Source organism: Ailuropoda melanoleuca, chromosome 6 (genome assembly GCF_002007445.2).
Source record: "Ailuropoda melanoleuca isolate Jingjing chromosome 6, ASM200744v2, whole genome shotgun sequence".
Lineage (NCBI taxonomy): Eukaryota > Metazoa > Chordata > Mammalia > Carnivora > Ursidae > Ailuropoda > Ailuropoda melanoleuca.
The window spans coordinates 5,761,900-5,774,304 of record NC_048223.1 but is presented as its reverse complement, the minus strand read 5'-3'; the positions used below and the strand labels follow the sequence as shown (position 1 = coordinate 5,774,304).

The following is a 12,405-nucleotide window of genomic DNA, read 5'->3' as shown; positions in this document are numbered from 1 at the left end:
TTTTTAAAGATTTTATTTATTTATTTGACAGAGAGAGAGACAGCCAGTGAGAGAGGGAACACAAGCAGGGGGAGTGGGAGAGGAAGAAGCAGGCTTCCCGTGGAGCATGGAGCCCGATGCAGGGCTTGATCCCAGGGACCTGGGATCACGCTGTGAGCCAAAGGCAGACGCTTAACGACTGAGCCACCCAGGCGCCCCTGGCAAAAAGGTCTTGAGAAAGAATGGTGGGAGCTTCTTGATGGGAGAAAGACTTACTGTGTTTTTCAGCTAAGGAAACAGCATTGGGAGACAATTATCTGAAGGGAGAAATGAAGGCTGAGGACATGGAGAGAAAGTTAACACCAGAATTTGTCTATATTTAGGTGAAGAAGAATTTAGCAAAGGAATTTGAGTACAGGAATTTTAAGACGACAGTAATAAAATTAAACCAAGGAAGAGCATTGTTTACCATTATTAGGACTTTTTACAGTGGAAGACTCTTTAAAGCAGGGGATCTAAGATAGTATTTCAGTCACCCAGATTCAAAAAATATGAACTGGCCATTCAAAAACGTGGAAATAAAGAAGGAATGGGTGTGACAAGTATTGTAAGGAAGCCAAATCAGTGGACACCAATTAACTGTCTGCAAGTTAGTATTAACAAATATTGGACTTTAAGTGTCATCTCCGCAATTTTTCCCTTCTTACTTGATAGTTACCTACCTCCTGCATCATATCGAAGTCTTTATCAGAACAGTGATTTAGAGAGAAGATATGGGTTTGAATTTCAAATGCTAAATTCATTCCCTAATGTTTTCCTGTTAGCACTTTAGTTTTACCCTGAGATTAATCACAGACAGAACCGAAAGTAAAAATATACTATGCTCTCTGATTATTTAGGGATTTCATTCCTTCTCTTCCCTCCCACCAAACTTCTAAATTCAAAGGACTAAAGGAAAGTGTGGGTGTTGCTAAAAGGGACACAATTTATTACTTTGTGCTGGCTCATTGCTTTGGTGAAGAAAAAAATCCTATAAGGGCTTCAGAATAGGTCTGTGGCACCTGCCAGTAAGAGTATCCCGTGATGTTCCAAGGTGGAAAGGGGTCCATGAACCTGTCCCCACCTTGGAATGCCTCATTCAAAGTTCTGTCTTCTCACAGGTTAGAGTCACATGGGAAATGACAGAAAGACCTGACCATCAGAGCTTCTACCATGGTAGGGTGTCCAATGTTGTTCTCCATCCTTGTTTATACTACACAACACACATACGCACACAACACACACACACAGCACATATTTCACAGCACTCCAAGGTCCCCAACATAGGATTATAGATAACTTTTCTCTAGAAACTATTTCAGCCACCAGCTTGTACGTAGCTAATACCCTTCCTTGCAATCATCTTAGGAAGTTTACAGAAGAAATACAGAGATAGAGATATCTAACTAGCCCCATACTGACTAAAACAAAATGACTTCTTATTTTATAACGTTTACACAAAACAATCTATTTTTTCCCTCAAACCAAAGGGGGAAAATATTACAAAGTAATATAAGTAGTAAAGGAGCAGAAGGGGGTAGGGAACCCTCTAATAAGTGAAGATTTTCTCCCAACCCTCCTTTCATCTTAGGAGGGTAATGGAGAAAGAGAAAAGACAGAAGAAAGTAAAGGAGACAAAACGAGGAACCACCATGTTCAACTTTATTTTCCTAGTGAGGTAGTTCTCAAGCTCCAGTGCGTTAGAAATCTCTAGAAGTTTTGTTAAACACAGAAGGCTACACTGTGCCCCAAGTTTCCAACTCAGTAGGCCTGGGTTGGGGCCCACATACTTGCATCTCTAAAAAGTTCTCAGGTGATGCTGATGCCCTGAGAAGCACTGTTGTATAAGACAACAAATAGTTCCTACCACTCTGAGTGCCATCACAGGCACAGAACTCTGTCAAAGTCCATGCCACCAGACTCATGCACACAGGTTTCAAACAGCATGGAGAGCCCAAAGTCATAATTAAAGATTCTACCTTCACTCCTTACCAAAAATTCAATTCAATTAAACTAACATCTGATGAAAGCCTATTTTGCATGATTTGCAAAAATAAGGCATTTACAGTAACTTCCCCACCCATTCGGACAGCCACAGACATTTAAAACCACAGTGACTGTGGACTTGTGACACTGCTTTCCCTGATGCTGGAGCAGGTGTTTCCAGGGCAGCCTCATCCCTCTCCCTGGGACATTTTAACCTAGTTTCTTGGCGTGGACGTACATTCACAATGCTGTTCCCACTGTATTTCCCATGCTGGGCTTTTTGCTCTGATAGGATAATATTTCTGAGGCCTTAAGGTAGCAGGAGAACTTTACTGCTTGCCTCCTTTCCTCAACCTTCCCTCACCCCTGACTACACAACAGCAGCAGACATTGCGGAGAAGACAAAATTTGAGAGCTCTAGCTTTCAAAATGGTCTTCTTGCCAATTATTCTGTGAAGCCTTGGCCAAAGTTGTGAATTTTCTGAGTTGCTTTGTCCTTATATGCAAACTGAAGATCATTGTATTTTGCATGGATGTGGTAAGGATTAGCAATAATATTTATAGTTAGGTATCTCAGTCTCTTCCTTCTGTAAACTTCCTAAGATACTATCACCAGGCAGAGAGTAGACATTCATTAAGTAATAACAACTCTCCTAGGGTTAGGTGTGTGAAAGGACATGGGTTTTATGGTCCTGGGCTTTGAAGCTCAGCCCTGTTACCAGCAAGTCATTTCATGTCTCTGTGGGTCGGTTTCCTCTTTTGTAGCATGAAAATGATACAACCTCCTCCCCAACACACGCGCGCACACACGAATACACCCAGGTTTTTGATACCCAGTGGTCACATGCAGCCAAACTACCAAAGTTTGAGTCTCAGCTGTGGCATTTTGTAGATATGTGACCTTAGGGAGGTTACTTGACTTTTGGTGCCTCAGTTTCCCCATCTAAAAAAAGGTTGTTGTGAAGATTAAATGAGTGAACATACATAAAGCCCTTATGACAAAATAATTCACATTGTAAATGCCATTTGTGTTAGCTATTTTTACTATTATATTTTGATGTAATAGATGTTTCACAAATGTTAGTTCTTTATATCTCTACTTCCATAATTGTATAACTGTCTATAATTTTAGTCCAATTTAGACTATATATGTCTAAATAAATAGTTTGAATCAAAGATTCATTTTCTTGATGTGTGCACTTCTTACTTAACCTTTAATACCCCGAGAGAGGATCTTCTGAGGTTACCACAGTAGTTGGCACTCAGGGCTTCCTCTGTAGCTCCTTAGAGATTCAGAAGCTCAACAGAATGTATAGGAGCTTATTTTCTTAAAATCAACTTTGGAAGACCTAGAGAGAGAAATATGCTTTGATTTTTTTTTTACTTTTTCAACATTTATTTGGCTAACACTTTACAGCACGGAAAATCTTGCCCTAATCTCTGAAGCTCCTTAAAATCAACCTTTTTACACTAAAGGGAGGTCAAGATCCATTCACTGGGCTCTTAACCCTAATTACCGCTCCTGTAGGTCCCTTCAGATTAAACCAGAAGCACTCTGATTTTCACATGACATGCATCCGTAAACCCCTGAATCCTCAACCTGCCCTCTCTGTTCTGATGGTATAACTTGCTCTCCTTACCTTTCTGACAGGACTTCAATAAGATTTACTAAGCACTCATTACAAAATCAGAGCAGAACTGGAAGCACTAAGAGTGGTGAAATAACACTAACTAAAATCCTGTCTGGGATGGTTCTGGGAAGAAAGTTACTGGTTTGGGTTGGAGAGGCTGAGACATGCCTGATGGCTGAAGTTAGTCTTGGCCTAAATTTTGAAGGACTTTTGCAGCTGGAAGCGTGCTTTCATTTCTTCCTCATTTCACAGATGAGACAAGTAAGGCCAGAGATTAAGTCATTTGCCCAAAGTAATGCATCTAGCTACTGACAAAAAAAAGAAAGTCATCAGGATTAAAACCCCAAATCCCCAAAAGAGCATCCCATGCTTTGTCTGTAAAGCACACTACGTTTGAGTACATACAAAGCCTCAGCTGGGTCTTCCAGGCAGGGGAGGAGTGCAAAGTCGTAATAAACATCTCTTATAGGCCTGGCAGCCAAGAAGGCAGTGCTGGACTGAAGTGGAGCCCCGCAGAGCAGTGGGGTGGAGACACATCATGTGCAGCAGAACAGTTTCCGCCTGAGGAATCTCCAAGCAGTGCTAGGAGGAAATGCATGCCCTGGGATTTTTCAAGAAAGATAGCTTTCAAAACCTTAGTGACTCATCATGTAACTATATTAACTATAAATTTGAAAAAAACACGCTATTGAGTGAATCATTTGACCCTATTATATTACTAAGTGTACTGTTAGAAGATCAGACCTAGTTTACGTAGTTTAATATGACACAGTTTAATGAATTCAAAATCTAAATTTTGTGGTGTGGAATTTTCCTTCTGTCCACTAAACAGTGAGCCAATTTCCACAGGAGTTCAGAGAGTGTCCCTTAGATTGTAAGGCTGTAAAATCAAAGATAGAATTCAAAGAGGTTTAAATTGTTCTGTCCCTAAGCTTAGATCCCAACCCTCAAATGTCTAGCATTATGAATGTCCTCTAAAGTATGAGAGCCCCCAGGGATGTGCAATGAAATTCTTAATGCTATCGAGGAACAAGGAGCAATTTTTCTTTTATGAACAATGAACATGGGATACAGGGCTCTCAGTGAACAGCACTAAGTGCACCAGCTGCTGTCAATCAATATTTTGACCATTAATAGTCATTTAAGCTATCAGTCCAATTTAAATGAATATCACCATTGCTTAGCTATTAAACCAGTTATAGATTCCAACCCTTGAATTTTGAAATAATGAGAGCCATAGAATGTCATGAGACACAATTACCCATTACTGTTCCTTGTGAAGTAAAAATATTGTTATAATGCTGCCACCGATTTTCTAAAGCATCTTAGGACCCTTCATGTAAAAAAAAAAAAAGATATTTTTCAATAATAGATTATTTGTAGTTGGAGTATCAGATTTATCTCCAATGAACACAGAATCAAACCAAACACTACACATGATTTTTCTTGGCCTTTACAACCCTCCATTTGACATCTTAATGTTAACAACTTGGAAATTGTTTCTAACAAAAACTGTAAGAGAGCAGTTAAATGTTCTATTTGATAACTTTTCCCCTCACTTTTCTTTAACTGCTCATTTCCTAAGCCCCTGCTCCTTAGAATTTTTAAGTTGGGTTCCTCATATACTGATAAAATGCATTAACATCTATTGTGTCTTCTAAAGGATATTAGGACACATTTCAGCAGAATACCAGCAGAAAGGCAGCATGTCTTAGTAGAGATGGAGGTTGAATTCCAACTCAGCAGCTAATTACATGGCCTTTACCTCAATAGTTTTCGTTTCCTTGACCGTGATATTAAGATGTTGGAATTATCATCTCTAAGACTCCTTCCCAGTTCGTGAATTTCAAATGCATTTTTAGGCACTGGGCACCTCATTCACTTGTCATTTCCTTCCCCCTTCTCATTTAAACGTGTTTATTAGAATGTCCAACCTTGTTCCTCTGCTGTAGTCTCAGACTATTTTATCATTGACAGAAAGTCAGTGATAACATTTCAGGTAAAACATTTAGATCATCCCTGAAGAAGAAATATGATATGTCATTAGTGCCATCCACATGAACTATTTTCGGAGACTATTGGTAAGAGCTCTTTTATGATGAACAGGGACCAACCTTATTAGACATGTGTATAGATGTATAAAAGCACATGGACCTTGCTATGAATGGCTGTTCATTTTTGCGTAAGTTACTTCACTGTTCTGGGATTTAGTTTCTCCCTCTGTAAAATGAGGGAGCTAGAGAAGATAACCTCTAAGATCCCCGTAAATTTCAACAATTATAATTTTATACCAAAAAAAAATTAAACACTAAAATAAAAGTATTTCATTGATTTATATAGTTTAAGATAACTCAAGGATACTCAGAATTCTAGTAAAGGAATAGTTATTCATATATATGCACATTTTCACAATTTTTTAAAGTTTTATTTATTTATTTCAGGGAGAGAGAGAGCACTAGTGGGGGAGAGGCAAAGGGAGAGGGATGGAGAGGGATGGAGAAAGAAGCCGACTCCACGCTCAGCGTGGAGCCCAATGCAGGGCAATCTCATGATCCTGAGATGATGACTTGAGCTGAAATCAAGGGTCAGCCGCTTAACCAACTCAACCATCCAAGCACCCCTGTTTTCATAATTTTATAATCATTTCACTTTGCATTGTTTCAGAATTTCTTTTCAATAACTTACAAATAAAAACTTCATGAAGGAACAAAAGTCAGTCAACTTACTCCCACTCTTATTAACCCTAAGTCTTAAGAATAGCAATTTAAAGAAATGCTATCTGACCTATTGAGCAATATGCTAATATTTTATGACTTCAACTGCAACTTGAAAGTATTTCATTAAGTTTTGAGAATTAAAGGTAATCTGGGATATTTTTCAGGCTCAAAAGTAAAAGTTGCATTTATGTATTGTGAGCACAGAAAATGGTTGAATTTTAATAAATCACCAAAATTTAATCAAAAGTTTTACAAAACAGTATCTCCATGATAGATAAACTGAAATTGGCAAAATGAATCATAGTTTAATCAAACTCAGTGCTGTGAAGAAATATTTTCCTATTAGAAGAAGGTTTATTATTTTAAAATCTGCGTTGTTTTGCAAAACCATATATAGCCCTTTAATTTAATGCCAAGAATTACATTGTTTCTGGCTTCTCAGATTACATCCCATATCCTCATTGATTATTTATTAGCCAGGTCTAGAGAAAGAAAGATCGTGGTTCACTGTTGATGGAGAAGGGCAAATGACTGCTGCCTAGGGCCTTCTTTACATCTGACAGAATCACTTTCTTTCTCTTTGACTTTCTCTTCAATCTGATTGTGTTTTCTCCTCAAAAGAGAGTTTTGTTTTGTGCTTTAAGACCCTCAATACAAAGGAATTTAACTCTGTGCTCTGAAGGGATCAGCACATCAGTCTCCTGAAAGAAATTATACTGCTTAGCCTAAAGCTTTTAGTTCCTAGCTTAAGTATCTCGCAGTGGAATTCAGGTAAGGCATGGAATTTCTCATGGTCTCATGACTGTACATTGTTATCATCAGGACATCACATGGTTAGCATATAAAATGTTCACTGATCTGTTCCCTGAAACTCAGGGATATAAATGTGCTTCAAGACTTCCAAAATGAGGGAAAGAAAATATAAAGGTACACTTTCTGCAATGAATTATAGCAATGCCCCACCTGTTTTCATTATATTCAAAATTCCTATTCGTTACCAGGCTGAGATCAGAACGGTAATGTGAAAGTGAGTAAGTTTTTAAAACTACTAGTGTCTTGCGTTTTACTTTCAAAGATGAGATTACAGTATGGATAATCTCTGTCACATTTTTTTCAACTTTCTGAAAGGCATGACATGGTAAATTGCACAGAAAGAGTACTATTTTGGGAGTTTAAAATGTTAAACGCTTTCCCACATCTTGCCCCTTCTCACCCCAAAAAAGGTACGTAACAAATAACATTAAAACAACAAGAATTATAAATTAGAAAGTCTGAAATCAGCCTAAGAAATGAAAAGTATTGCATAAAGAAACTCTTATAAGAAAATAAAACATTGCCCATATAATTAACATGGATTTGGATACAATTATTCCAATAGGAGGGGTGGGGTGTGTTTCTGAACATTTCCTTCTTGAAGCTAGTTGACAAAAGAGGATTTACTCCATACATTTTTAAATGATGTTATTTCTAGAACTTTATAATGCTTATCAGTTCCTCCTGTGAAAGATGGGCTGCTCTTGTGACTGTGGAGCCATGACTTCCTGATATCTGTCATTACAAAAACAGTTTGCATGGTTTGACTCCCCACATGACAATGGATCCGCATCTATCAACAGACTTGCATTATGTGTGCCGTGTGAGAACAAGACTGTGACATTTACTCTTGTGACAGGGCAAATTTCAGCAGCTCATCTGGAAAGAGATGAGCATTCATTATGCTGCGGCACCTTTCATCAAGCTAATGACATTTCAATCAGCACATTTTCTCCAGTTTCAATACTTTGCCATCTGAGCACAAGTCTCTAATTATGCCCGAGCAACAAGTTTCACGTCAATCCTACAATTTCTGCACTCACCATACACCATTGCTCCTCCGGTTTCATGCAAGAAGCGAAATCGATGATTTTTAAATAACCAGATTGTCAAAATGGTAAGGATGAGCAAAAAATTAAAGACAAGCAGCTCCACCGCTCCCTGATGCTGAAACTGATACTCATCCTTCTCTAACATGAACCTTTGCTGTCTCTCCATCCTCCGGTCGTCTTGGGATTCCTTAGGTAAAAACCTGGATAAGGACTCTTTTATCAAGATTTGTCTAAGACAGTCTGGCTGTCTGAAGATTTCAGAATAAACACTGCCACTTAAAGTTGCTACTTCAGGAGCGCTCTGCCTTGGCTTAGTATTCAGATGGCTTCTAGTTACAACTTCCTGTTTCTCTCTTAAAGCAGCCCTGTCTCTTTTCAAACTCCAGAGTGTAGTTTCATCATGGACTCTCACTGTCTTTAAATGATTCATTCCACAAAATTACCTTTCATGTTGGACAGACCTGCAAGCAATCATTCTTGCATCATGATCCTTATTCTGATTCTTATCCTGAATCATGATTCTTATTGTCTCAAATAAGCTCCTGAAGCTGCATAACTGGTGAATTGTAGATTAAGAATAAAACAGATCACCTTTCATCAGTAACGTTTTCTAAGTTCAAAAAGCTAATTCCCAAATCATAACCTCACTCACATGCTAGATTTCTCCTCTCCAACCAAAGTCTACCGATGTGATAGGGACTGATTGATAGCTCTGATTTGACCTAAAAAGGTTTCACGGGAATTTTCTTTTAAGTTGAGAAGCCAGAAAGAATTTAGTATATGATTCTCTCTCTCTCTCTCTCTTTCTCTCTCTCTGGCTTTATATAACTGGTAGTTACAAGCGCAGTGTTTAAACTCTGAGTCAATTGTTTCCCTTTCAACAAGAATAAATGAAAGCAAAAGACAAAAAGAAAATCCTGTTCCCATTTCTACAGCTCTGCTGTTTGGATATATTGCGTCAAAAAAGAAAAGGCACTAAACACGTATCTCTGAAGTAAGAAACTATACTGCCATCCTCAGTAATACCACATACATGGATTTCTCTTTATATGGTTTCTGGCCCAGACATTCAGGACCTACAGAAATCTGCCACAGATCACAAACCTCCTCTGTCCTGTGGCAAAACAATGTGGTTGGGTCACGGAGGAATAGTCTGCCATCAGCTACGAAGGCTCCAGAAATCACAAGGGTCGGACCCTAACAGTGATGATTGTTCAGCTCACCTTCCATTTGGCAGGCTGGTTCTGCTTGAATTTACATTTTTATGCTGTTTGAAAACATTCAGGACAATACTGCCATGGGCTCTGCTGCTTTTTTAGCAACTGCTATGATCTGTTTGCCTTTTTGGTTCTACAGTGCAATTAGACACATTTAAGGGTTAAGTGAGTTTTTTCTTCATTTCATGGTATTACTGTAACTCAGAGGAGTATAAATCATTTAGTATCCCCGTACTTGACAGAATTGGTATTCAGTTTATACAGTGTAAATGATTCCTGGAATAGGGGGAGTCCAAATATATCCTCAAAAGTTCTTGTCACCTAAAGCTAAAGGTCAAACATGTAATATACTGGGAACTAACTAGCTCCTCAATAACAGTTTCACCCACAGGAAAGCCTATCAACCACTTAACTGTAAAACTGCTGTTTCAGCTTCTTCGCCTTCTGCAACTTTTGAAGCTGATTTCCTCTCTGCGTTTAACTCAGCAGGGGGTATTTATGTGGACTGCAGATGTTCTTTTAACACACTACCCTTTTTGGCAGGCATATCTGGGATGACTAATATTCAAACTGTTTTGAAATCTGTCAGGTAACGCTTGCAAGGGTTTCATGAAGCTTTGTTAGCACATTCTACCTTTACAATTGTGCAACGCCTCGGGTTTAGTGTTGAGTTGCTAGATTTACAAGATAACCCAAATTCAAACCCTGACAATTCCCTATCTTTTTTTTGTTTCGATAATCATTTAATTACTTTGGTTACCTTTTAATAATGGTGATTATTCCATCTGGGTAGAATAAACTTTCTTTGGTTGTCTTATTAGGACATCCAATTGCACTCTCTTCCACAGTAAAACAATTCAATGAGAGGATTAAATTTCCTTGGAATGTTTTTTTTTTTTTTAAGATTTTATTTATTTATTTGACAGAGATAGAGACAGCCAGCGATAGAGGGAACACAAGCAGGGGGAGTGGGAGAGGAAGAAGCAGGCTCATAGCAGAGGAGCCTGACGTGGGGCTCGATCCCATAACGCCGGGATCACACCCTGAGCCGAAGGCAGACGCTTAACCGCTGTGCCACCCAGGCGCCCCTCCTTGGAATGTTTTGATTGGCTAATGCGTTGTTTTTAAAAGTCCTAAACTGGATGTCAACATATTCAAATAAGTATATTTCACAGTAAAAATTATACACATGGCTTCTCTAGAAAAAAACTGGTAAGATCTGGCACACTTTGGGCTCTCCTTCCCATGTGGCCAGAATCTATTAGTGCCTGTTTGCCCCAAGTCCCATTCATCCCATTTCACTCATTCATGTTTCTTGTATAGTCCCTGCAGTCATTTGAATATGTGGCCCCTAGTTTACTCTAGAATTGGAATACATTCACTGTTCCATTGTCCAATCCAGATGTTGCTTACCATTATGATGGAAAGCTGAGATGAAAAGGGGACTCAGAAAACTTCTCCAATTTTTTAAATCAGAAAAGTACTTCAGGGTTTCCTATTTTGTGTTTTTTTTCCTCAGAACATCATTTTATTTTCTGCTGCACCAATAAAAGTAAAAAAAAAAAGAAAGAAAGAAAGAAAGAAAGAAAGAAAGAAAGAAAGAAAGAAAGAAATACACATATTAATGTGGCGTCTACTATGGACCAGGAAATATTCTAGGAAATTTAATTTAGTATAATTTAATATTCATAAAAACCCTTCTACAACAGAGAAAATAAGGCCCAGATAGAGTTGGTAACATATCCAAGGTTGCACAACTAGTAGAAGTTAAATTTATGTCTGGGATTTAATGGCCTTGAGATGGCATCTCAGCCAGGGTGATTAGCTCATGCTGGCTTCTCAGGGACGTTCCTGGTTTTAGCAATCAAAGTCCTGTATCCCAAGAAACTCCTTATTCACAGGCAAACCAGTCTCCTAACAGTCAGGGTTTCCCAAATGTGAAAATCCTGTACTGTCAATAATAACTATTCTTTCTGACATTCCTGAGGGAGAATTCACACAAACAAGAATATAAATTTAAAATTAAGGCACTGTTTTGTTAGCTGGTGACAATAACCCTTAGTGCCAGGTTCGCTGATGTGGTCGGAATGGAACCCAAAACTTAGGCATAAGGCCCAAAGAAACAGTCTTGATTGTTCCTTAATCCCAATCTCAACACCTGCTGGCCAGTGAGTCAAAAGTTCTTGCTGCAAGATGCAACATGAAGGTAAGAGGAAGTAAAGAGAAAAACAAGATGGCCCGGCCCATTGCGCCATTGCGGTGAGTATGCCCTGCCTTAGCTTGCCCATTCAGCACCATGGAAGGAAAGACTTGAAGAGAAGGGCCTCCCAGTCCAGGTAACCTTGTATAGCATAGTCGTCCCACCCAGTAGTGAATGTGACCAGTTAGAACCCATAGACTGCGTTTCAGAATCTAAGCAATCATTTGAGGGTTCCTTATTGTTAGAAAGGACAGTGGAGACTGTGGGCTCAGAGGATCAAGAAGGGAGATTTTCCTAGGTTGAGGAGAGATGCTGAGAGTTCCTCTTCCTCACTTACTGGAGTCCCACCCTGCCAAGTTCTCTCTCAACTATTGAGTTTAACAGGAAATACTTAAGTCAACCCATTGCCTCATTCACTTGGCCAATATTTATCCCTCTCTGAGACCAGTGAGATGGGGTTGTATATTTTGCTCCCAAAACTTCTGAAATGGGTCAGGGCAGGACTGTAATTAAGTTTACTTAAAGGCCATACAATGTCATGAACAAAAATTCACCCCCTATTCTATTGTCAAACTCATCATAAATCCATCTGTTAAAATAATTAAATAAGGAGACCATTAGGACAGGATAGTAGCCTATGCAAGCAAGCCAAATCTAAGCCAGAGTCAATGCACTAAATCCAAGAAAGTGAAACTTAAGAACAATAAATTACAAACAGCCACCTAGACTTCCCCAAATAAGGCAATCACTTAAGTAAAAGCCAATCAAACA

The 12,405-nt window shown here is 38.8% G+C and overlaps 1 protein-coding gene across 1 annotated transcript in view; it reads right to left on the bottom strand.

Annotated features, from left to right (window-relative positions):
• Positions 1-8,544, bottom strand: part of SLC9A9 (solute carrier family 9 member A9) — a 482,912-nt gene extending 474,368 nt beyond the window's left edge. Inside the window, exon 1 of the mRNA XM_034661809.1 lies at positions 8,209-8,544. Coding sequence (XP_034517700.1) covers positions 8,209-8,383 — 175 coding nt within the window. The 5' untranslated portion in view covers positions 8,384-8,544. The remainder of the gene's footprint in view (positions 1-8,208) is intronic.
• Positions 8,545-12,405: the final 3,861 nt, after the last annotated feature.